General features: G+C 39.3%; 1 protein-coding gene across 2 annotated transcripts in view; it reads left to right on the top strand.

Moving 5' to 3' along the window:
- The first annotated feature begins 1590 nt into the window (after positions 1 to 1590).
- Positions 1591 to 27089, top strand: part of TSGA10 (testis specific 10) — a 28496-nt gene continuing 2997 nt past the window's right edge. Inside the window, exons 1-11 of one of the 2 annotated variants that reach the window (XM_064143559.1) lie at positions 1591 to 1701; positions 2174 to 2329; positions 2686 to 2859; positions 3028 to 3105; positions 6511 to 6662; positions 8076 to 8191; positions 13484 to 13638; positions 17451 to 17561; positions 18140 to 18325; positions 23359 to 23561; positions 23895 to 23999. In XM_064143559.1, the coding sequence (XP_063999629.1) occupies positions 1675 to 1701; positions 2174 to 2329; positions 2686 to 2859; positions 3028 to 3105; positions 6511 to 6662; positions 8076 to 8191; positions 13484 to 13638; positions 17451 to 17561; positions 18140 to 18325; positions 23359 to 23561; positions 23895 to 23999 (1463 nt within the window). In that variant the 5' untranslated portion in view covers positions 1591 to 1674. The remainder of the gene's footprint in view (positions 1702 to 2173; positions 2330 to 2685; positions 2860 to 3027; positions 3106 to 6510; positions 6663 to 8075; positions 8192 to 13483; positions 13639 to 17450; positions 17562 to 18139; positions 18326 to 23358; positions 23562 to 23894; positions 24000 to 27089) is intronic. The other variant, XM_064143560.1, reaches the window with a different exon arrangement.

The following is a 27089-nucleotide window of genomic DNA, read 5'->3' as shown; positions in this document are numbered from 1 at the left end:
ACTGGAACAGTTGAGCTAAAATGACAGATTTTGCAATAACAATTATAAAAAAATGAATACATCTCTTGCTCTCAATTTTTTTTTAATGGCAGATTCAAATTCAAAACCAGCAGAGCAAGATAAAGAAGCTAGAACACACGGTGAAAACACTAAAATCTGTGAGTTAAACATACATCATTAATATATATGTGGCTATGAAATCAAATAATTTCTGTGTGAGATTAATATTTATGCAAGTGAAAGGCTCGTGCTTTGTTTTCACTGATAGCAGGCAAGTTGTAGAATAGATAAACATGCTTGTTTTCATTTGTACTTTTTAGTCTCTGGATGGATAAGAATTTGTTTCAGTTCTACAGCTAGCCTGTACTAACAAAAATTTCTAACAAAATTACATATAACTGTTTTGGACTATAAATAACTTGCAAAACAGAAAGAAGTAACTTCTTTATAATTTCTATCTTAATATTCTGTCTTCCTTCATCCATAACAATACTGTTGGAATATTTTGAAATGCATCCAAGGTAGAAATATTTTCCAGTGTTAAATTCACATTTGAATGTATTAAGTTGGCTCATTCACTTGGTTCCACTATAAATTGTTAGGGAATATTTGTATGTATTCAAGAGAATATCTTACTGTAATTTAAACTTTGTCTCAAAATTCATGGTAATAGGAGAAGTTGTTTTCTTTTCTGTACAGAGTATCTGAGCTTATGCCACAGTCCTGCAAAGAACCCCTTCCAGGAAAAAAAAACAAAACACTCTGATCATGTAAAGCTTACTGCTCAATTACCCTGGAAAGATTTTGGTCCTCGGACAGAAAGTTTAGGATTCAAGAAACACCTTTACTTACATGATTAATTTGTAACTTCTGAGGGATTAAAATACCTACTTCTATGTATGTCTTAGGAAAAATAATCAATTTGCAGAGTTTAGTATTCCATAGGTACTTAATCTTTCATGAATCTAGGTACTTCCAACAGACAGATTGTCATGGAGAGCGATTTGTTGTGCAGTTTTGAACTTTGGAATTGCAGTTCATCTTCAGAATCTGTTTTAGACTCACACATCACTTCTGGGATTTCAGCTGTACTTATTCACAAATTATACTCATTTCAAAAATTCTGCTTTTGTGGATCTTAAGCAAACATAGTGGGCTAATTTCTTTCATATTTAAAAATTCATTAGCTATTCCAATAAAAATCTACTTAATTGTCCTCCTTAGTTTTAAACAGATGTATTCTAATTTAATTAACATTTAGGTTTTATGTCCTTTTCTAGCCTGTTAGATTGAATTTAGAGGGGCATTCAGGTATAGTCTGCGACATAACAAAAATGAGAAAACACAGACATTCAGAAGTTACATTATTAAATGAATATTTGATTAGATGTCTGCTTCATTTTCATTTTGAAGAGTATGTTTACCTATTTCACATTGAAGTATCATTCCTTAAAAAAGTTCTGTTTTGGTGAATGAGTTCTCTCATTTTTGCACATGCAGGTTCTTTTACAAACAGAAGCTGAAATAAAGCAAGTGAAGTCACCTTCAAAGCTTGATGCCTTTATTAAGACATTGGAAGAGGACAGAGACTACTATAAAAGGAAGACTGAGAATTTGCTGAAGATATTTAAAAACACATTTTCAAGTTGTAAGCAAACCTCTACTTGTGGCAGCATGTCCAAAAAAATTTCATCTGTTCAGGTGAGCTTGGAAAATGCTTTGGAAGGGGCTGAATGCATATTTTAAAATACTGGTTTACTTTATGCTACATTACCAAACCCATAATTACCAGGAAGAAACATTAGCTGATTGTAAACAGAGGGGTGTGTAAGATGGGAATGGGCCAATAATGTGAACTTAATTACTGTTTTACACTGCCTGCATGTGTGTAACTTCTAACAGTTGCTGACAACTGCTTATATTAAGTAATTATTAACAGTACTATTTGTGGTAGACATTTCCTACTCAAAGTAGGTGTCTATTTTAGAAAATGTTATGTGTATTGTATTTGGGCTCTAATACTAAGAAATGTACATGTACAGTCCTGACTGCCTTGAGCTTGCTAGGTTGAAGGCTTATTTACTTTCATAAAATATCCAAACCAGGTATGATAAGAAAGCATATCAAGTTCTGTTTCTCTGCTTTAACTTTATATCTCTTAATATTCTTTAAGGGAGTGAGTTCTGATCCAGAAATTTTGAAAATATTGAGAGAATGTGAAGAACTTAAGTCAACACTGAAAAAATATGAGCGCTATGTGGCAGAAGTTCAGGGTAACTTCACAGTTTTAAGAGCTGAGAGAGAAAAAATTGTCAGTCTTTATGAACAGGTAATTTCTATTTATATAATTAATTAAAATATCTTAAGGCAATACACAAGAAAAAAAATTATTGGTCTTTTTATTTGGGGTTTTTTGTGTGAGAAAGGAAAAAAAAAGCAGAGCATTTGTCCCAAAAATAGAAAATAGTTATAGAAATTCTGTGATTTGAACCTGTCAATTAACTAAGTTTGTAAGGGCTGTGATGAATTAAGAATGCTTTTCCAGGTCAAAGAACATATGCACAAATCATTACTTCATCTTTGATATTGCACAGTTTCTGGGACGTTCTGCTTTACCAGCTGTATGCTACAGTAATATATCACATCATCTATTCCATATTTCTGTTCTGCTGTTTATAAAAACAGGCACAGGAAGAGATTTCCCGACTTCGTCAGGAAGTTATCAGATGCCCCAGAACTCCTAAAAGTACTGTTGCAGTTCAAGCTGAATTAAGACGTGTGGAGACAGAAAGAGATACAGCACTGTCAGATTTCCAGAGGATGACTACCGAACGTGACAGCCTCAGGGAGCAGTTGAAGGTTTGATTCAGCACCCCCAGCTCCTTAGTTATTTTAACATGAGAACTACTTGGTGATGTAATTAAACTTGCTAAAGATTTCTATTCTAATACTGAGAGTTAATTGCATTACATGTCTGTAGTAAGTTCAGACTTGTTCTATATGTAATTTTCTTGTTATTTGATACAGATTTCTCAAGAGACTGCGTTTAATGAAAAGGCTCATTTGGAACAGAGAATTGAAGAGCTAGAAACTGCTATTGAAAATGTAAGGGAAAATGATTACTTACGGAATTGTAGTACAAGTGGTTAATCCTGCAGGACAAAACCTGACTCCTTTCTGTCATGAAACAGCAGGCTGAGAGCAGTGGATGTTCTTTATCAAGACTGTACCAAGGCTTCTGACCCTTGTTCATGGTGTTCTTGTATCCCTTCTGCCCCCTCATCTTACTATGGTCTGGACTGATGGGCAGCTAGATGGGGAAAAGCTTAATTGGACGGACAGTCTATCAGTTAGTGGTTAATTTGGCCTGTTAATATGGAACACCACAGAGGTTTGTTCTGAGGCCTGTCCTATTTAACATCTTTATCAGTGACCTGAAGGAGGCCACAGAATATGTGCCCATAAACTTTGGATGTAACAACAAATTGGGAATTACTGTTGATATACTCAAGAGCAAGGCTGCCATCCACAGGGAACAGGATAGGTAGAATTAATGCGTAACATGAACCTTATGAAGCCTGCTAAGGATGAATGCCAAGTTCTGAATCTGGGAAGAAGACCCACTGGCACCAGTACAGGTTGGGAGCCAATGGGTTTTCAAGCAATACTGCTGAAAATTCAGATTCTGGAGTCCCTGGTGTACAGCAAGCTGTGTGTGAGCCAGCAGTGCACCACAGTGACAAAGGCCAAGAGTGTACTAGACTGTGTAAACAAGACACAGCCAGTCTCAAAGGTAAGTGATTGTTCCCCTTTACTGAACAGTCATTAGACCACATCTGGAATATACTATGTCCAGTTTTGCCACCATGATACAAGAAATATGTTGCCAAACTGAAGTGGATTTAGTAGAGGGCTCCCAAGATACTTAAGGGTTGAACACTTCCGCTCTGAGAGCAGACTGCTGGAAAAATCTTCCAAAAGGGCAAAATGAGATGGGTGGCTGAGTAGGTTGAGAGCTGGCTGAACAACAGAGTGCAGAGGGTTATGATCAGTGATGCAGGGTCTAGTTGCAGACCTGTAGCTAGTGGTCAGTACTGCGTCCAGTCTTGTTCAATATCTTCATCAGCCTCCTGAATGAAGGGGTGAAGTGTACCCTCAGCTAGTTTACTGATGATGCAAAACTGGGAGGAATGTCTGGCACACCAGAAGGCTGCACTGCCATTCAGCAAGACCTGAATGGACTGGAAAGTTGGGCAGAAAGTAACCTCATGAAGTTGAAAAAAGGCACCTGAGGAGGAATAATTGCATGTACCAATACAGGTTACAGGTTGGCCCACTGGAAAGCAGCTCTGCAGAGAAGGATGTGGGAACATTGGTGAACAGTAGGTTCACCATGAACCAGCAGTGTGCTCTTATGGCCAAGAAGGCAAACACTATTCTGAGGTGCATTAAGAAGAGTAAGACCAGCAGGTGGAGGGAGGTTTTCTTTTCCCCCTTCTCTGCCATGGTGAGGCTGCACCTGGAGTATTGCATCCAGTTCTGGCCTCTGCAGCTCAAGAGGGACAGGGAACTACTGGAGAGAATCCAACAGAGGGTCACGAAGATAATCAGCAGACTGAAACATCTCTTTTAGAGGGAGAGGCTGAGAGACCTGGGTCTCTGGCCTGGAGAAAACAGAGCGAATCTTGTCAATGCCTATAAATAACCAAAAGGATGAAGTCATGACCATGGGGCTGGACTCTTTTCAGTGGTGGCCAGTGATAGGACAAGGGGCAATGGGAACAAACTCGAACACAGGAAGTTTCACTTGAACTTAAGGAGAAACTGACTTGCTTTGAGAGTGATGGAGAACTGGACCAGGCTGTCCAGGGAGCTTGTGGAGTCGTCTCCTCTGGAGACTTTCAAAACCTGCCTGCACATGTTCCTGTGCAACCTGATTTCTAGGTGAACCTGCAAATATTCACTATGCATCTTATGTCAAATATGTGATTAAGACTAACTTGCTGCTCACAGTACTCAGAGCTATTTAAGCCTACAGTGTATTCTTCATCACAGATGCACTCAGTTTAATATTGTAATCCTTTGAACTAGACTTATGAGCCAGGTAAAATTTAAAAAGCTGAAGGGGGAAGAGAAAATGAGCCACAATTTATTAGCACAAGATCTAGAAAAAAATACACTACAGAAATTAATGTCTATTTAAAAAATAAGTCTGGGAGAGCTGGACTAGATGATCTCCAGGGGTCCTTTCCAACCCCTACCATTCTGTGATTCTCTAACTGGGCTTGTTCTGCCTGAGGTAGATGTGGCTTAAGGAGTGGATAGGTCCTACCTGCCAGTACTCATTCAGAAGTCAGAAACAGGCTTTTCATAGCAGTGCCAGTGGAAGGATGAGCAGTAGTGGGCATCAGTTGAAATGAGAAGGATTCAGGCTGAGTATGATGAACTACTTCTCTCATGTTAGGACAGTTGAGCAGTCCCTAGCCTTGGAGATTTTCAAGATGAGACTGAACAAAGACCTGAGCAACGTAGCTCAGAGCTGCCTTGCTTTGAGCAGGAGTTATGACTAGAGACCTCCTGGAATCCATTCCAGTTATGTTGTATATTATTAAGACCTGATGATCTAAAACTACATGTAATTGTACTGTTCTGGCAAGTCCTAGTAGAGTTTTAAGTTACTTGTGTGTACAGTTGTTTGCTAACACAGAAAATTAAAACAGTCTGGGTAGAACTTAGTTTTTAAATAGATTGACAATTTCTGTAGTGTATCTTTCTTCTAGGTCTTGTGGTTATAAATTGTGGCTTATTTTCTCTTCCCCCTTCAGCTTTTTTAATTCTACCAGGCTCATAAATCTAGTTCCAAAGATTGTAATATTAAACTGAGTGCATCTGTGATAAAGAATACACTGTAGGTTTAAATAGCTCTGAGTACTGTGAGCAGTAAGTTAGCCTTAATTACATACTTGACACAAGATGTCTAATGAATATTTGGAACAGTTCTGGTTTAGGTACATCATCTTATTTCTTCATTTGTTATCCTTTAGGGGCAATACATCAATATGAAATTAAGGGAATTAGTGTGAAAAGCTTACTGCATACCAGAGGCTTGTTAATCTTGTCTCCTGAACAGGGGTTTCTCCCTTCATACACTCATAATAATGGTTTCTGTTATGTTATTTTGCATTGAAGCTATTAATGTTGATCAATGCCAAACATTTTTGCTCTTGGGCATAATTCCAACCTAAAATTTACATTAAAAAATGAAAATATTCTTAGAGATCTGAAAGACAGGAAATAGATGGTCCTTTAGATGAAGTAAAAATCACATTTCAGCTTTTTGCCAACTGTAGGCTTGGAGTCAAGCCCTGAGTAATGAGATACTTGGGCATTTTTTCTTCAGTAAAAGAATTGTGCTAAATAAAGAGTAGAATTTGAACTAATTCTTAATTGAGAAGTTCTGTGTAGAAATCAACTCTGGCTTTGGCTTTTAATGTTTAATTTTCTTTATAGTTAGATAGTGAACGGCTAGAACAGATGTCCAAAGTGGCGCTAATGAAAGACACCATCAATTCTCTGGAAACTGAGATTAAAAGATGGACAAGAAGAGCACTGGATTCTGAAGCTGAGCTGAGCCAAAAGGAAACTGAGTATATTTCACTTAGGTAAGTAGAGGTATATAATTGCATGAATTCCATGAGTAACATCAGTCTGTGTTCATTGTTTTTCATAACTCTTATATAACTCAAAGGGAAATGAACTTAAAATAGGTAAGGTATGAGCCATCGTTTTTGGAATGAAATTGTTTTCCTCACTGCTTATTTATGTGTCAACATTCTTGGCTTTTTGATATGTTGATATGCTGAAAACCATCTTCAGTGGAAAAGGGAAATTCACTCTAACTTCAAGTTAGGAGCTTTCTATTAGAAGCTTCAGAGATTGTTTTTTGGTAAATTGCATATGAACTTTTTTTAAACTTTTTATAGAGCAAGCAAACACAAAAATTGATGAGTGACAGGTGTAGTTAGTTTCAAACACCATTTTCGTAGTCTTGGAGCTTTTTCATTAGAGAAAATAAAACTGAAGCCTTGCATAGGGTTTTTGGCTTGCTGTGCAACTGGAGTTCCTAACCATAATCAGAAGCATGTAGTGAGACTAGATTCAGTCAGAGCCTTCAGAGAAGAAAGTATAGGTCAGATGAGAAAAAGGGTAATTTACTGATTGGAGGGAAAGATCAGTCACATGTGACGTTTGCCTGGTGAGACGTGAAGGACTAAATCAGACTGAACTAGGCTACAGAGTGAACAGTCTGTATGAGAATATACTGCATCTTTTTCCTCTTGTATAATTCAGGTAGTTAATTAAATACAACTCAGGCAACCACTCTCCCAAAACTATTTGTCCTTGCAAGTAACTGGTGCAGTCCACACAAGTGTGGGTTTTTGTTGTTGTTGGATTTTGATTGGTGGGGATACTGGTTGTTAGCATACAATGTTGTGCCGGCCCGCAGTACCTTTTTTTAAGAGTACTGTAATTTCCAAAGCAACATGAAATTCTTTACAAATCCAGTCCTGAGTTACTGCTGCTTTATAATAAGTTGTCAGATTTATAGATACTGTAAAAATTGAGTTGTTGAAGATCAGCTGCCACCTCTAAAATATCTTTTTCTCTACCTGTCACAGGCCAGACTGAGTTCTCTTCAGTTTCATCAACAGTTTGAGAATCAATAATACCACTGCATGACTTGAATTTATGACTTAGGTACAGTTTGAAATAGGTCAGACATGCCAATGTATGCCTCAAGTGGTGAATTTTATTGTAATAATTTTGGAGAAGTTCTTACTTTCACCTGTTGTAAAGAATTCCGCTTACTGTTTTGTGATTCTTTACAGTAATATTAAGATTTTAATATTCAGAGATTAAGGCTAACATTACTAAAATAGCCCAAATAGTCTACAGTGTGCAGAAGAACCTTGCTTTTTCCTAACTTTTGTGATTTCAGTGGCATTTCAAAAAAAGGTAAAAAATAAATATGTAAACATCTGAATTCTCCTTTTTTAATGATTCTACTTTTCCAGTTTATTGAATGAAAAGACAGAGCAGAATCTTTCAGAGGCTCAGCAAAGCCTTATTAAGAAAAAATACGAAATGCAAGTCATCCAAGAGAAAATTATGATTTTGGATGAAAAAATAGGTGAGTGACAGATGTAATTTTTTTGTAATAAAATTTGATAGGCCTGTTGCTATATTATCACTGGGTTGGGGGGTTTTGTGGTTCTTTTTTTCTTATAGAATCATAGAATGGTTTAGGTTGGAAGTGACCTCAAAAATCATCCAGTTCCAACACCCTCACCATAGGCAAAGACACCTCCCACTATGTCATGGTTTGAGTGTTCCCCACCCCCCCCACTTTAGAAATTACCCAGACTAGGCCCAGCTGGCTCTGGAAATATGAGTGAAGCTATTTATTTACAGCTAGCACAATATACAAGCAGATATTTACAGTATATACAGTTATAGACAGAAATATACAAGGTAAAAGGTAATACAGAAACACAACTCCCCTCCCAGAAACCTGAATCCCCAGGAGGGGCTCTCAACCACCCCTGCACCTTCCCCCTGCCCCTCTCAACCTTACCCCAGTCCCAAGGAAGAATAGAGGTTCAGCCAAGAGGTTAAGAAGCAAAGGTTAGTGGAAGGTGTGTTAGAGAGATGTAGCTCAGTCAGAGCCCAAGGCAGAGTGAGACAAAATGGCGAGAGTGTTATCTAATGTTTTCCTTTCTTCTTCAGCAAGACTCTGAGGGAAGTAGACATCACCACTGTTTTCCTTTCACAGCCTATGATCTAGTTCTTCTCACCAAAACATTCTAGCTTGCTTCAAACTAGCACACACTAGAAGAGGTCGCTCAAGGCCTCATCCAACCTGGCCTTGAACACGTCCAGGGAGGGAGCATCTACATCCTCCCTGGGCAACCTGTTCCACTGTCTCACCACCCTCACTGTAAAGAACTCTTTCCTAACATCCAGAGGTAACAGCTTGCACATCCTGATGGGAGCTGAGAGAGAGGGGAAAGGGAAGAGTTTGACTCTGCAACCAGTTTTTTAGGGATGCAGGACTTGGGGGAACGAAATACATTTTCTGGTCTACTTTAGCCTTTGGAGGTCTGTAACTTCATGGTTCTTAAAGGCACCCAGACTCAAAACCATAACAGTAGTATATATCCTGTATTGTATGTTGCACCTTTGTTGCAGAGGGGAAAATTAATTGGTATGAGGTGATATTCTGTTAAAATATGTCATTTATTGATTTTAATATTCTGAACTCTCACCACCACCCCACTGAATTTTAATATTAATATTTGTTCTTACACACTTATGGAAGACATTCTGGGAATAACATCAAAAAGTAACTTGTTAATAACTAGCAAGCATTCAAACTATAAACAGAGAGAGGAATTTCCCCATGGCCAGATGCTGCTTGGGGTCAAGATGCTTCTTGCCCATTAGATGGGCCCAAGCTGCTTCTGCTCTATGGCAGAAGGCAGTAGAGAATTACAGAGGCATTAAAGCATTTACTCACAAATTCTTATTAATTATCAGTCACCTCCTGGGGCTACATCACAGCCTATACAAGTGTCCAATCTTCAGGGCACTCTGCTCATGGACATTGAGGCTATGGAATCCTCCCGGCTTCAGGGGGAAAGCAGATGATCTCTGACTTGTTCTCCTGGCTTCTTCTGGCAGGACCTCAGGTGCAGAAGGAGCACAATGTTGTGCAGTCTCAGCACTATGTTACGCTGGCCACACAGGCCAATCATATGCAGACAATCCAGGGTCTGCCCCTGGTAACTCGTAGCAGTGGAGTCTACCAGGCAATAATAAGGCAGCAGGCATGCAGTAGGGTGCACAGCTGCATGGGAGACTGAGCTCCATAGATAAAGGCAGGCAATACAGGTTCTAGTCCTGGTAACTCACTGCAGTGGCATGCAGGTGTGCCTGGCTGGCTGGGAGTGCTTGGGAGACTCTGTCTCTGTAGAGAAAAACAGCACAGGCAAATAGCAGCAAAGCAAGCAGGCAGGCATTAGAGTGAGCACTGTGGGTGAGCACATAGGCAGGCAGGTAGGCAGGCAGAAGCACTTTGTTTACCTGTGTACCCCTATTTATCAAATGTGAGCCGAGATTAATGACCCCTTGGCCACCAGAATGACCAATCAGCTTGGCAGTTAGCCAAAGCATACCATAATAGGCAAGGTCCACATGCCTGCTTTTCCCTAATTTGGGAAAAGCACAGGCCTTGCACTAGGCAGGCACAAGCCAAGTGTGTGTATCTTACACAACCATGTTACACAACCTGGGCCCTGGGCGGGCAGCCTTTATGGTGCCAGGTCTGTTGTGTTTCCTTTTATGTTTACCTCTGGTATGGGCAGAAAATCATGTCCAGGCAAGGCAAAGCATGTATATAAGCCTATTTTGGGCCTATGTGCCCTCCACCACAACCTTTTTCTACCTTTTTGTATTATGAGAGTAAAGGAGATGGACACAGAAATTATTCCTGTAGTGCCAAGGAGTATCTTCTCACTTCCAAAATTAGAACTTCATTGTGTTAGAAGTCTTCTATTATTTTCTATAGATGCAATTGACATAATAATTTCTCAAATGCAATGCTGAATTTGTGAAGGGAAAATAAAGGTAGCCTATAGCTAGTTATATCTATAGCTGACTGATGCTATGAAAATGTCTTGTTCTCTGTTAATTACAAGTTTCAAACTCCAGTGATTTGGATTTAAATATTTCATTTGAGACAAATGTTTAACTCAAATGAATAAGCATTTCATTGAAAGTGAACTTAACTTAAAAAAAAAACCACTTTGGCCAAAGTGCTTAAGACACTTCTGATGTGACCAGAGAAAGAGATGTTTTGTCCATATTAAAATGCAGATTGTTTTAAAAGTCCTATACTCCTGGTACAGTAAAGCAGGGACTGAAATTTTTGGCAGGTAGATCAGTCTGTGTGTTGCTGCATTATTTTGATTGTTCCCAGGAACTATGTCTGAATTAAGTGTCTTTTAAGCTTTCTTTTCTTTTTTTTAATTAAGAAATCAGGTCATGACAGCTGAACAGAGACTTTTCAGAGTTTGGCACCTAAGGTCTCAATTAATCCAACTGAAGCATGTTTCAGTCTAGATTCATTTGTATTTTTCAAAATTCCTCCATAACTATACCTATGACCTATTTTCAGAGTACCTGATTTGAGACTTGAGTTATTGGTTGCCAGAAATGTTGAGCACTCACAGCTGTGTAGCCATCCGCGGTTGGTTTTTTTTGGAATGTGTAATACTTTCTGTCCTGAAAATGTAGATCACACTTTGGGCATCCAAAATAATCAGCATTTTTAGTTGATCTTTCTGCCTCCATTCCTTCTCTGTAAAACAGTGAGAACACTTAGAATTACACAATAATTGAGGCTGAGAGGTACCTCTGGAGGTCATCTTGTCCAACTCCCCTTCTCAAGCAGGTCCATCTAGACCCAGTCACCCAGGACCATATCTAGATGCCTTCTGAATATTTCTATGGAACCGAACTCCATAATGTCCCTGAGCAACTTGTTTCAGTGCTCTGTCACGCTCAGAGTGGAAAAAAAAGTGCCTCCTGGTGTTCAGAGAGACCCTGCTGTGTTTCAGTTTGTGCTATAGACTCCTGTCCTGCCACTGGGCACCTCTGAAAAGGGGTTGGATCTCTCTTCTTTGCACCCTTCCTTCAGGTATTTATAGAATCATAGACATGTATAAGATCTTCCCCTGAGCCTTCTCCAAGCTCAGTGGTCCCAGCTTTCTCAGCTTTTCCTCATAGCAGAGATGCTTCAGTTCCTCAATCATTTTCAAGGCCTTTCACTGGCCTCTCTGAAGTGTATCCATATCCCTTTTGTACTGGGCAGCGCAGAATTTGAGCCAGCCTTCCAGGTGTGTCTCACCAGTGCTGAGTAGAGAACCTGGCAATACTTTCTATAGTGGAGCCTCGGACACTATTAGCCTTAGTTTTGTCAAGGGCACATTGGTGGCTCATTTTTAGTGTGCCACAAGGACATCCACCATGACACCCAGTTTTCTTGCTGAGCTGCTTTCCAGCTTGTGTACTACTGCCTGGGGTTGTTCCTCCCCACATGCAGGACTTTGCACTTGATTTTGTTAAACCTCATGAGATTCCTGTCGGCCTCTTTCTCCAGCTTGTCAAAGTCTCTCTGGAGGGCAGCATGACCCTTTGGTATATCAACCACTCTTCTAGTTTTGCATCATCAGGGAAATTCCCAACAGTTCTCTCTGCCCCGTCATTCAGATATCAGTGAAGACATAATGCAGTACTGGGCACAGTATTAACTCCTGGGGCACACCACTGTTTACCAGCCTCCAACTAGACTTTGTGCCACTGATCACCACTCTCTGAGCCTGACTGTTCAGACAGTTTTCAAGCCACCTTGTTGTTCATCCAGTCCATATGTCAACACCTTGTCTGGGATTATCTAATGGGAATGTCAGAGGCCATATTGAACTTAAAGTAGACTTCTGCTGCTCTGCTTTCATCTACCAGGCCAGTCATTTCATCAAGCATGACTATCCAGCAGTGAAGCCATGCTGACTACTGATAACTTTCTTGTCTTTGGTGTGCTTGGAAACGGTTTCCAGGATTGGTGGCTCCATCAGAGTGAGGTTTGAACAAGATCTTAGCAGGTTCCAGAGCCATGTATCTGAAAATACGAGGCGAAAATTGGAGCATCTTTCATCTTGTGTTTTGAAATAGGGAAAAGGTCTGTGGGAAAAATATGTGGATATATGTTATGACATTGCCAAAAGACTAAGCTACACATCATAGTACTTTGGATGTTTTATCTCCTGGAAGTGATTAATAAGTATCATTCAGTAAGCCAAATTTAAGTAGTAATTTGCAGCCTGCATAACTTTTATGAGGAGTAAGGTTCCCTGTAAGATGGGTTGCTGTGTTTCGCCTCTGGAAATGAGATGCATGTAGATCATACAAGGATTGATTCTCTGACCATCTAAAGGTAAATGTAGTGTGCAACACTTTAATAGCTGAATAAATGCATTATTCATTTTATGTAAAGTTCATTTAAATATAGAAAGGATTTCAGAAAAAATTAGCAATATCAGGATATCAATCTATTTCATCAGCCATTATACACTGTAGGCTATATATTGTTTCTGTCTATTTTAATTCATGTTAAAGCCTTTATTGTTATAATGCCTGAGAAAGTTATTTTTAATAATGTAGTTATTTGCTGTTTAAAGATAGATAGTTTTGAGACAAGTAAATTAAGGCTTTGATCTAAGGAATAATATAGTTGTGGAAGGTTCAGTGTTTTCTTGAAGGGGAGCTTTTGTGATGTTCTTTTATGCTTTAGAAGCGTATCAAAACAATTTTTACTTCAAATGAGTTAAATTAATAAAAATGAGACCTTTTTGCTTGTTTCTAGGTAATTTTTCAAGACAAGGCCTTGCACAACAAGAGGAGATCTGTGCTTTGAAAGAAACAGTTGTACAACTTACTAAAGAGAAGGCAACTTTGCAAAACTCTGTGGAAGAAGGAAGAGAGAAGATTGCCACTTTAGAAGAAAGCCTGTCAATTAAAGTATGTTCTAACAAGTTAGTAGTCCTTGTGAAAATAGAGAAAGGATCTGTTTGGTTATCACACCTACCTTGTTGGTATCTGCAGCAGTGCTCAGTGCTAACCTAGTTCTGTTCCACTTTCAAGGTACCAGTAAAACTTATGTTGATTTCAACAGCAGTAGGTTTGAGCAGCATTGGGCATCTCATATTTGTTGTTTTGTGTAGTTTATTCTTATCAAGAGAGGAGACTTTTAAGTACTTTCCTGAATTCATGAAGACTAAATTAGCCAACAGTTTATCATAAAATTTAGCCAAATTCTTCCTTGGGGTCCAGTGATGTTAGAGATACAGGCTGCCCAATAATATTGCCTTTGTTGTCATTGAAGAAGCACCTTAAGGTACTAGCTTACCTAAGAAAATTGCAGTAGTTTATTACTTAGTGTGATTTCAAACTGTATAATGAAGCTGCTCTGTTCTGCTGAACCATTATTTCTCACTTCTCCTTAAGTTACCTGGATATTAACTTAGGGTAAACTATAGAAGGTATTTTTCAACTGTTGTGATTCTTAACTCAATAATTTGCAACGATTTTTAATAAAATCTTAAAAGATACTGCAGGATAGGCTATAATCATCTCACCATAAGCACTGACTTTGCATTTTGAAAATGATAAAATGTGAAGTGCTGTCTCTTTTAGAGAAGAGATGACTGTCTCTCAGCTCTCTTATGTCTCCAGTGGAAGACAGGTGTTTAAGAAAAGGCTGGATGAGGCACTTAGTGCCATGGCTTAGTTAATTATGCCATGGCGTAGTTAATTAGAAGGGTTAGGTGATAGGTTGGACTGGATGATCCTAGAGGACTTTTCCAACCTGGTTAATTCTGTGGTTCTGTGAAGACATTTTCTTACCCTGTTTAGACTTCTTATAATACCTGTATTCAAAGACAAGGCAATAAAGTGATACACTTTGTGCTACCTTCTTTATAAAAATACAGTTCCAGAATTCTTGCTTTATCAGTTACAGACTACCACACTCTAGTAGTGTATTCACTGTAGAAAAGCTATGATAACTTACCTAATAGACAGAAGAGATAATTCAGTTTTAGGAGCATAAGCCAAATGCAACCATTAGAACCACAAATATAAACCAGGTATTGTTTATTCCACAGAAGTTAATAATGTTTGTTCCTTTATTTGCCAAATTAGATTATGAGAATTTTCAGCTCTAAACAGTACATGATGAAAATTGGAAAAAGCACAATCCATTTTGCATTAGTTACATTAATCAGTTAACTGAATAAAATGAAAATGCAATTTTTTTTTTCATTTATACTGAGGAGTAGTGAGAGGTTTATTTTATTTTTTTTATTTCTTTTCAAGGAGAAAATAATTTCAGATTTGAAGATTATGATTTCTGAATTGGAACGTTCCACAAAGTAAGGATAAAACGTCAAGGTCATTATTAAATTCTGATCAATGTAAAATGTAACAAAAACTTAATCAGAGGATGTACTAATGTATAGTTGTTTTCTTAAAGTGATGCAGCTTTGTTTCATGTCTTGCAAATTTAACCACTAGAAAAGCTGTTGTTTCTGCTAGGATAGGCACTATTGTCATACCTGAAGTATTTATTATTTGCTGCATAGAAAATCTACAGAAGCACTCTGTGTCTGTGAGAAAGATATCACCAGTTTGCATCAGCAGCTACAAGAAATCAACAAAGAACTTGCGCAGACTAACAAGAACAGAGAATCGTTAGCTCAGGAGACTGACAGGTTACAAGAGCATCTTTCTAAAGTTAAGGAAGAAAATAAGGTATATTTGTACAAAGAACCCTTGAATAAAAAGGAAAATTGTGCATAGAATTGTTAAGCCTTCATATGAAGTAAATCTGCAAACTAATTTTTGCGATAATTTTTCGAACTCTGATGTTTTTACTGTGCAGTTCACTAGCATAACAAGGACCAGCTGTTCTTAGGTGATTGTTTGGATATTTATGTTATGGAATAGCCAAGTAGTGTTTGCTTTTTTTATTTCTTGATCTTCATGTAACAACACTGTAGCAGTTATAACTATTGCTTATATGGCAAAGTGCTATAAAGGAGGCCGTGAGTATTTCTTAATGCTGTGCTGTGACTGGCCCAGAGCACTTAGACAAGCTTATGAATTTGACTTGATAATAATTAAATACAGTAAAGGTTTTGATAAGGTAAAAAACTTTATTAATAGTATTGTATTTATTTATAAGTGCCTTTTGGATAAAAGATGCTGGGAATATTTGGTTATAATACAACATTACATTATCTACTGTGTTATTTACCTGTGTACAGTTACTAATGAAAGTAGTTAAAATTAAAGTGTCACATAAAAAGTTCATAGAATAATCATGTTTTCCATGCAACCAGAAGCTAAACTTAATATCTAGTGGTTCATCACCATGTAATTTTCTGTCTTCTTCCTCAAGGTGGTACTCGATCTTTCTTCCCTGCACTTAATCTACTACTTAGCATACCTTTGTCTTTGGAAATACTTTCTGCTTACCTTTCTCTTCCTGTAGAAGTGCTGCCTAGTTTTGAAGGAGCAAATTAACTTCACCTGATCTTAGGTATATACAAGTTTTAAGTCACTCTTTTAAGTGAAGAAAAGTCCTCCAGAAGGAGGAGTTTTCAAAGTGATCCATTTTACCTGACTCTCTCTTCATTATAAAGTGTACAGAACTAGTTTAGAACAGGTTCCTTATTCTGCAGAATTCTGCAGGTTGGGTGAGACAACTCTCATTCTAAGTAATTCTTGTCTCAAGCAGACTAATTGCTTCTCTTTAGTGCCTTCTTTGAGTGTCTTTGAAAAGTTGAGATTCATAGTAACTCTGAATTGCAGTTGATACTGATGTGGTCAGCTGATAAAAAAAACACCTCCTGTTGCTGCTTTGGAAAGCTTGACTGTTTTCAGTGAAATGCCTGGATGCTTGTAGAAGCAGTTAGAAACAAGAAGTCCTAACCTCACAATATCATCTACCTTTTAATAGGCTTACTTCTGTAATATGTATTGATTCCTCTAGGTTTGTTCTTCCATTAATTAGGTGATGCTCTAAGTAGTAGCATTCTTATTTCTTGGGCTTACCAGAAAAGATTTCCAGACCACCTTACTCAACAAGTTACATCTCTCTCACAATAGGAATAAGAGATTTTTCATAGCCTTCTCCACACAGACAGACACACACCTACTTTCCCCTGGTTCTCACACCTGAAAGTTCTAATAATCTTGTAAGGAAGAATTGTTTCAGAATAGAGCAGTTAAAGACAGCCTTCCTGCAGTTTTTTCCCCTTGTTCTGTTCTGTTTCTTGAGTAACGGTTGGCAGATATTTGGTGTGTGTTTTGCTAAAAGTTGTTGATGTATTCCTGCTGATTAGGAAATAACTGCTTAATTAGTTAATTCATTTTAAAGCTGTCTTATGCTTTTTCAAGTCTGAGATTTCAAGAGACTGTAACATATGAAAAAGATGGGAGCTGACTCTGAGCTCTGCTGATTAAATGAGGCAGGCTGTTTTGCTATGACCATCTAGAGGCTAAATACACCATCTGTGTTTTTCTTCTTGCTGCAGTCTTTTATTGACATTTTTGTTCCTTTAAAGATTTAGCATTACTTGTAAATCAAAGGAATAAAATTCTTGTTACAAATGCAAAATGTTGTTTACAGAAATAGACATGATTTAGATCTTATATAGTCTTTAAATCATGAGTTGTTAGAGTCACAGGTGTTAGATATGCACTAATCTATTTTTTGTAAAGCTAGAAACATGATACTTTAACCTTATAAGTTATTTTTTTCTTCATAGGTACTATATGAAAAAATAGCAAAGTATCAAAATGAGCTGGAAGATATGAAGTTGAAAGCCCAGGATTCAAATACAGATATTGTCAAACTGAAGGGTATACTGAAGTCTAAAGTAAGTGTATGGATTAAACATCTTAGCGAAACCTTTTTTTAATTGAAAATGAAATTTTAATGATACCTCCATGGAAGAATTTGGGGGATATCCAAAACTTATGTTCATTCTACTAAGATTTTTATCAGTCTGAAAACATTTTAACAGCTGTTTTTGCAGTACATAAGTAATGAAGAACATTTTGTTGTGATTTATATATTTTTATATATATATATATACACACACGTGTGTGTGTTTATTGAACTTCAAAGTTCAGACTGAATAATAGAGAGACTTGGAACTCTTGTCTTTGCTACCATATGACATCAATAGTAACACAAATATTTCTGCAATGTATTGTTATACCTTTTGTTAATGATGTTAACCTACCCATCTTTAACAGATATCTTTTGAGCATTAAGATGCTACCATCTTGAAAAAAACAATGATTCCTAAGAAGTCTCTCAGTTTTTTGGCTAAATAGCAAAGTTTTCAGTGGAAAGAGAACACATGATACTATGCCATACCTGTAGATCTATAGATATTCCTGTCTTGTGAAGCTTCCATAAATTCCTAAACAAACAAGCTTTATGTGTTAGGAGAGAGAGAATGGTGAGCTACTGGAGAAGTACCAGACAGCCTGTGAACGAGGAGAGAGTTGGGAAGCTAAATACTATCAAGCAGAAGCAGATTGTAGCTCTGTTAGGCTGGTGCTGATCAATGCAGAGTCTGAGAACCGCAGGCTAAAAGAGAAAATGGAGCTCCTTGAAACAGAGATGGAACAAGTAAGTTGAAGTTGTTCTTTCCATAGTTCACCCTTGAAATGGTCTGGTAGTATTTTAAGGGTCAAATTGTTTAAAATTATGCTCAATGCCTCTTCTAAATTTTGTCTTCGGATTCATAGCATTTGTGTCTAAGGCACATTTCTAAAACACATAAGCTTCTATTCAGAAATCTTCAACAGAGCTCTTTCCTTATTTTTCCTTACAAATGAATTTCTGATGACCCTTATTTTTACAAAAACTATACAATTAATCTTTGATAGGCAAATTTTAAAGAACTCAAGTTGGATAAACTTTGAAAAATTGTTCATCCAATATATTCAGATATTTTCAGTATTATTCTCTCACCATCCTGTACATTCTCTGCTCCAGAAGTTCTTTACAGACTTCCAGCATTCTCTTTCAACCTCTATGCCTCTTCCACGCACCATGAGTAAAGCTGCTGTTTGACGATTGTGTATTTATTCCAGACAAAAGTGTGTTGTCTTTTGTATGTTTGTGGAATCCTCTTTGATTCTTTAGATGGGGAAAGGCTCCAGTATGTGACGTTTGTCTGAAGCTTTCATGAGATCTGATATGACTAAGCCTTCCTGGATCCTTCTATGAGATTGTCAGTAAAAATGCTTGCTGGGACTGTTGAGAGCAGCAAAAGTTTCAGGAGAGAAAAATTCAGAAATGCAGCTGGGGAGTTGGAGCAAAGTCTGGAGCTGAGAAATTTTCACTAATTTTTTCATACCTGTGAACCAGTAGCCCTTTATCTGCTACGTATAATCTTCAGATAGAGCTCTTATTTTACACAGCTTTCCACTGCAGGAATCTGCATTGCCAGATTGTAGCATATATATATTCAGAAGTGGAAATTAAGCCTGGTACTGAATAATACAATTATTTCAGTGTTTCTAATACTGTTTATTTTTGTATAACTTATGCTTTTTGCAGTTTTCAGTATTCTTTTGTTCTGAAATACAGAAGTAGAATATCAAAACTGTTCATTGGCAAAAAAAATGGATTTTTGTAGTTGGTAGAAAATTGCATCTTCCAGATTGAAAAAAAAACCTTTTTGTTTAGTTTGGTAAGCACAAAAAAAAAAGGCATTTTGCTTTGTGAAGTGAAAAAATACTATTTTTCTTTTTTTTCCTTCTCTCCCATCTTTTGGCCTATGATCTGCGTTCTCTCAGTTATCTTCCTTCTTTGAACACATAAGCAGTTATCCTCTGAAAATTCTGAGGAATATGCTGGAAGAGGAGGGTTGTTTGTTAGGATGTCTCAGTTCAAAGATTTACCATGAGGTTTGAGTGAGCAGTACTGTGCTTAATGTAAACTAGATTTGAGTGAATTACAGACAAAAGTGTTCACAGCATCCCAGAGGGACTCAGATAAACATACTAAAATGCACACATGAAAAGATAAAAGAAAAATAGTATCTAGCTAAGATTAAAACAACCAGTTCTCTGTGTCTCTGTAGCTGCCTCTAGACAGATTTTCCTCACTCACCATCTATGGAATATTTTAATGTTAATTTTATTTTTGCATAGCTATGTCTCGGGTACATCCATTGTTCCCTTTGCAGTGGAACATACTAGGACATTCTTTTTTAAGTTCCCCCAAGATACATAGATACTTAATCTCTTGGTTTGGATTTTATTCATTTTCACTTTCCTCCCAGATTTATTCTTGATACTCTGTTGAGTAAAATAAATGCAAGTTCCCTCTGCTGGTGATGCAGATACTGATTTGTTATACCAGGTATAATTTCCTGTGTGCAAGCATTTAATCAGTACTTTCTTGCCTCACCAAAATGTAAAGCTTCCTTCCACTTCTTTAGTGATTCTGTTACATTAATATAGAATCATAGAATCGACCAGGTTGGAAGAGACCTCCAAGATCATCCAGTCTAACCTATCACCCAGCCCTGTCAAATCAACTAGACCATGGCACTAAGTGCCTCATCCAGTCTTTTCTTGAACACCTCCAGAGATGGTGACTCCACCACCTCCCTGGGCAGCCCATTCCAATGCCAATCACTCTCTCTGGCAAGAACTTCCTCCTAACATCCAGCCTGTACTTTCCCCGCCACACTTGAGACTGTGTCCCCTTGTTCTATTGCTGGTTGCCTGGCAGAAGAGGCCACCCCCCACCTGGCTAAAATGTCCCTTCAGGTAGTTGTAGACAGCAATAAGGTCACCCCTGAGCCTCCTCTTCTCCAGGCTAAACAACCCCAGCTCCCTCAGCCTCTCCTCATAGGGTTTGTGTTCCAGGCCCCTCACCAGCTTTGTTGCCCTTCTCTGGACACGTTCCAGCACCTCAACATCTCTCTTGAATTGAGGGGCCCAGAACTGGACACAACACTCAAGGTGTGGCCTGACCAGTGCTGAGTACAGGGGAAGAATAACCTCCCTTGTCCTACTGGCCACACTGTTCCTGATGCAGGCCAGGATGCCATTGGCTCTCTTGGCCACCTGGGCACACTGCTGGCTCATCTTCAGCCTACTATCTATCAGTACCCCCAGGTCCCTTTCCTCCTGGCTGCTCTCCAGCCACTCAGTCCCCAGCCTGTAGTGCTGCTTGGGGTTGTTGTGGCCAAAGTGCAGAACCCTGCACTTGGCCTTGTTAAACCTCATCCCATTGGCCTCTGCCCACCCATCCAGCCTGTTCAGGTCCCTCTGCAGGGCTCTCCTACCTTCCAACAGATCAACACCTGCTCCCAGCTTGGTGTCATCGGCAAACTTACTGATGCTGGACTCAATCCCCTCGTCCAGGTCATCAATAAAGATATTGAACAGGACTGGGCCCAGCACTGATCCCTGGGGAACACCACTAGTGACTGGCTGCCAGCTGCATGTGGCACCATTCACCACCACTCTCTGGGCTCTGCCATCCAGCCAGTTCTTGATCCAGCACAGAGTGAATCTGTCCAAGCCATGAGCTGCCAGCTTGGCTAGGAGCTTCTTGTGGCAGACAGTGTCAAAGGCTTTGCTGAAATCCAAGTAGACTACATCCACAGCCTGCCCCACATTCACCAGGCAGGTAACCTGATCATAAAAGGAGATCAGGTTGGTGAGGCAGGACCTGCCCTTCCTAAACCCATGCTGGCTGGGCCTGATCCCTTGGCCATCCAGTAGGTCCTGTGTGATGGCACTCAAGATGACCTGTTCCATGACCTTGCCTGGCACTGAGGTCAGGCTCACAGGTCTGTAGTTTTCTGGCTCCTCCTTACAACCCTTCTTGTGAATGGGTATCACATTGGCCAGCTTCCAGTCTTCAGGGACCTCTCCAGTGAGCCAGGACTGCTGATAAATGATGGAGAGTAGCTTGGCCAGCTCAGCTGCCAGCTCTCTCAGCACCCTAGGGTGGATCCCATCTGGTCCCATGGACTTGTGAGGATCCAAATGACGCAGCATGTCCCTTACTGCTTCCTCATGGATTAGAGGGGGACTATACTGGTCCCTGACTCCATCCACCACTTCAGGAGTCCACCTGTCCTGGAGACAACCTGTCCCACTAGTGAAGATTGAGGCAAAGAAGGTGTTAAGTACCTCTGCCTTTTCCTCATCCTTTGTCACTATGTTCCCCTCTCTATCTAACAAGGACTGGAGCTTGTCCTTGGCCCTTCTCTTGCCATTCATGTATTTATAGAAACATTTTTTATTTTCCTTGACAGCCGTGGCCAGCCTGAGCTCCAAATGGGCTTTTGCCTCTCTAATTTTTCCTCTACAAGACCTAGCAACCTCCTTGAACTTCTCCTGGGACACCTCCCCTCTTTTCCAAAGGTGATACACTCTCTTTTTAATCTTTAATTCCTTCAGCAGCTCCCTGCCCATCCAGCCTGGCTGCCTCCCTCGTCGGCTTATCTTCCAGCTCAGTGGCACTGACTGCTCCTGTGCCTTCAGGAGTTCTTTCTTGAAGTAGGTCCAACCTTCCTGGACCCCTTTGTTTTCAAGGGCTCTTTCCCAAGGAACTTTCTGAATTAGTTCCTTAAATAGGCTGAAGTCTGCCCTTCGGAAGTCCAGTGTGGAGGTTCTGTTGATGCCCCTCCTGGTTTCTCCGTGTATTGAAAACTCAATAATTTCATGGTCACTGGACCCCAGGCAGCCTCCAACCACCACATCCCCTACCAGCCCCTCTCTATTTGTGAGCAGCAGATCAAGCAGGGCTGTCCCCCTGGTAGGCTCACGTAATAGCTGGGATAGGAAGTTGTCTTCCACACAATCCAGAAACCTTCTAGACTGCTTCTTCTCTGCAGTGTTTAAGTCCCAGCAGATGTCTGGTAGGTTAAAGTTGCCCACCAGAACAAGGGCAGGTGATCTTGAGGCAGCCTCCAGTTGCTTAAAGAGTAATAAATCAACCTCTTCTTCCTGGTTGGGTGGTCTGTAACAGACTCCAACCAGGATATCAGTCTTGTTGGCCTTTGCCTTAAGTCTCACCCATAATGACTCAACTTGACCATCCTTGATTTCTACCTCCATGACATCCAGAGCATCCCTAATATACAGAGCCACTCCCCCGCCCTTTTCTCCTTTGCCTGTCTCTCCTGAAGAGTCTGTAGCCATTGATTACAGCACACCAATCATGTGAGCCATCCCACCACGTTTCAGTGATGGCAACAATATCATAGTTTTCCTCCAGCACCAGAGCTTCCAGCTCCTCTTGTTTGTTACCCATACTGTGTGCATTAGTGTACATGCACTTCAGCTGGGCTGCTGCTTTTACCCCTAGCTCTAGCCTACCATCCTCAATTCCCTTTGATTTATCTCTGGTGCTGTCATATTTAACCCCCTCCCCCTTCCATTCTAGTTTAAAGCCCTCTCAACAAGCCCAGCCAGTTACAGTCTGTACACTTCTATAGCAGTTTGTCATTTCTATCAAGTGCATTAATATTCATATATATATGTACATATACACACACACATTCTAAATCTGACACAGGATTTTAACTGAGGGCAAATGAGAACAAATTTTGGTAATTGATTCCAGACTTACTTCCTTCTCTAAGCTTAACAGACAGAGACCTCTAAAACTTGAAAATCTTTGTTTAGCTGCGGAGCAAGTGCAAGTCATCTGATTCTGAAATAGAGCTGCTGAGAAAACAACTGGGAACTGAAAGAGCATCTATGAAAAACCTGGAGTTTTTGCTTATGTCCAGCCATGAGAAACAGTTTCAGTCACAGAGAGCAACACATGAAAAGGATTCTGAAATTCAGTTTCTCAAGGAACAGCTTTCTTTAGGAGAAAATAAACTGTGAGTAACTGACTAAGAGAATACTGCAAGTTTTTTCATTCTTCTCAAGTGTGTGTATATATATAGAGAGATGGTTTTCTATCTACCTGCATTTTCAACTGGCTGATGTACCTTGCTTACTTTAGCAGCAAAAGATAATAAAAACACTAAAACCCTGCTTCCGATTCCTCAGCTATAACCTATTAGATTTTTTTTCTGGGTAGTGTTGTATTTTACTAAAAATAACAATTATAATCTCAATTTCATGGTATATCTGTATTTTGGCTAATTGTGTTTGGCAACATACTTGGAGGATTATAGCTGCTATCTAATTGAAGTGTATGGACTTTACAGTGCTGTGCAGAGTCAAGAATTTACTCATCTCAGAAACAGAGCAGCTCAGCTAGAGTCAGAACTGGGTATCACCAAAAGACAGCTGGAGACTGAGCATTTTGAAAGGCAAGTATATGTGTTTATTGAGTGTCCTGCATTTAATTGGAGTGAAATGCAATATAGTACCAAGACTTAGACTAATTAGTAGGATAAGCAGAAAGTTTGGTTTTGCTCAGCTGTAATATACTCTCTGTGTTCACAGGCTATTCAGGTCAATTCAGTCCATGCAGCTGTTACACATGCTGCCCAAATTAGTTATCTTGGTTCCCTTTATTGTTAATGTAAGGAGATAGTGGGATAAAGTGCCCTCTGGAATTGTCTGGTTTAGGATGGGATAGATCACTTTCCTGAATATACTTGTTGGTCTTTACTCATTTATAGTGACACCCAGTATAGGCAACTAGTTGACTGCAAAAGTGATTTATAGGCTACTAAGTTCTGTGTTACCAATGGCTACCTTTTGGCTACACCTGCAATACTTAAACTAAACCAGGTTAAAGTGTCAACTTGAAGAGTGCACACTACTGTGTACTTGTCCATACAGTCTGGTAGCACACACTCTGGAATTACTTTAGCCCACTTGTGCCAAACCACATTTTCCCAGGTATTACCTGAGGCACAGAAGGTGCCAGGGATGGTTCCCAAATGTCAGCATGGCCAAAGGAAGTTCTTTGGTTTTTATAATGGGAAGAGTTTAACAATATGTACAAGCTGTTTCACGTGATTTGGCCATGCAGAGAATGTCGCCTGAAATGCTTATTGTGTTTATCTAGGCAGTCTTGGTGTCATAAATATTGTTTTTATCTGTGTAACAATAGTACTCTATTTCTAGGATATATTGAGGATAAAATAGTACATTGTCAAGCATTGTTTTGGGTATGTAAAAAAGGTAAGAGAAGCAGAGTGATGTGATGATAGTACAGGTTTGAGGATCAAATGTTGTCTTTAATTGTAATACTTTGTTTATTGATACTCTGTTCTCTTGTAAGTAAAGACAAGGGTTTTGGAGGGGGCATTTCAATACCTGATGTTAGATCTTTTAATGATAGATTTCTTTAAAAGCTTCAGTTTCAAATTGGACTCTCCTTTACCCTGAAGTTATGGCAGAATCTTCTGGGTTAGATGTGCAAGTCACTTTAAAAGATAGCATAATTTGTGCTCCTTCAGCTGCATAGAATGAGACAGCCTGTATGCTAGTATAGTAGTAACATTCACAGAATTAGAGTGCTGGGGGTTGGAAAAGACCCCTGGAGATCATGTAGTCTGACCCCTTTGCTAAAGCAGATTTACTTAAACCAGATTGCACAGGATCATACCTGGGAAGGTTTTGAGTATCTCCAGAGAAGGAGACTCTGCAGCTTGTCTAGGCAGATTGTTACAGTGCTCTGTCACCCACAAAGTAAAGAAATTGCTCCGTAAGTTCAAGTGAAACTTCCTGTGTTCTAGTTTGTACCCATTGCCCCCTGTCACTGGGCAACACTGAAAAAAGTCTGGCTTCATCCTCTTAACATTTTTCCTTTAAATGCCCTTTAGATATTTGTAAGCTCTGACAAGATCCCCTCTCAGCTTCTTCTTGAGGCTAAACAGTCCAGGTCTTTCAACCTTTCTTCATGAAAGACATGCTCCAGTTGCCAAAACTTTTTCATAGCCCTTTGCTAGACTCTTTCCAGTAGCTTTTTATCTATCAGTGGGCTCCCAGATTCAAGAGAGACAAAGTACTCCATATGTAGCCTCACGAGGATGAAGTAGAGGGGAAGGGAAACCTCCCTCAGCCATCTGGTCACACTCTTCTTACTGCACCCCAGGATACCATTGGCCTTCTTGGCCACAAAGGCACATTGCTGGCTGTAAAAGAAACTTCTACCTCCTTCAGGCCGTTTCTCTATTCCTCCTGTATGAGTGCATCCATCTTGTGGAGTGTGGGTGCTCCCTGGTAGGGACTACAAATGTTTCTTCTTGAAGCATTCCTTGGCAGAAAGCAGAATTAGCCTCCATACTATATCATTAAGTAGAAGAAGAGGTTATTTGTTACTTGTGATTGTTTGTAGTTGCAATAATACCAATACTTTGTTTACAGCTGGTTAGAAAAACAAATACGAGAGTGACCCAGTGCTGAGGCAAAAATCTCCAATTTTCATTCTTGATGAGAATTTCTCTTCTGCTTCAAGAGAATTACAAATATAATTGTTTGAATTGTTTTGGAAAGAACAAAACTATTTTCCATTACTCAGTCTGCGAGGCAGGCAGTTGCAAAAGCAATATGCAGAAGTCCTAGACATCAAAGACTAAAATGTTCTAATGTAAAAGCCTGAGGTTGACATTAGAGTTCGCTGTCTTTGAAAGGCTGGAGCTTTTTGTTTTGTACAATCCAAACAATGACCCTTCAATTTCCCACAAAGGTTACAAGATCCTAATTTCTTTTCTGCTTTTCCTCAGAAAGTCATACTGTACAAGAGCAGATATTGATCTCTGTTGCATGCAGGGAAGGGAGCAAAGGTCCAAGCTGGCTTCTCACAGCCAATTTATAAATGTACTGACAAGTGGAAACCAGAAAATTAGCCAGAGAGGGAAAATACTATCATTAAAGTCAGTACCTTGCTGGTACATAATGGAAGCAGCATATGTCAGTACTGACAGGCCTTTCTTATTGCCAGTTTTAACAAGTTGGTAGATTATATCCTTGTTCTAACACTGACTTAGCTAGTTGTATTGATTTACTGCCTTGGGACAGAATGAAATAGTGCTTGAAATTAGGAGGTGGAAGTGCCAATACTGCCAGGCTTTGAATGAGCACTAACACAATGATACCAGGGACTTCATCCATCTGTCTGAGTTTTTTCTTTACCATCCAGAAAATGTACCTCCCCTTCCATCCTGACTGCAGAGCAGTTTGGTCTTGTGTGGAAACAACAGGTTTGATTTATTGTCCTGTTCTGGCTGTAGTGACTGTCACATAGTCCTTGAGAACTCTAAGCACATGGCTGACATATTTTTATCCCTTTCTGTTTCTTGGCCCTCCTTTTTGCTGCCATTGCACCTCCCTTTCTCTACCTTTATTTCCTCCCAAATAAAAAACTCGCCCATAGTTACTTTTACCTATTGGTTACAGTTTTGCCACGTTCACACTCAAACTTGGTAATTCTGCAGGGCAGTGTT

The sequence above is a fragment of the Pogoniulus pusillus genome, chromosome 5 (genome assembly GCF_015220805.1).
Source record: "Pogoniulus pusillus isolate bPogPus1 chromosome 5, bPogPus1.pri, whole genome shotgun sequence".
Taxonomy (NCBI): domain Eukaryota; kingdom Metazoa; phylum Chordata; class Aves; order Piciformes; family Lybiidae; genus Pogoniulus; species Pogoniulus pusillus.
The sequence above is the reverse complement of the archived record's forward strand: the minus strand, read 5'-3'. Positions and strand labels throughout refer to the sequence as shown.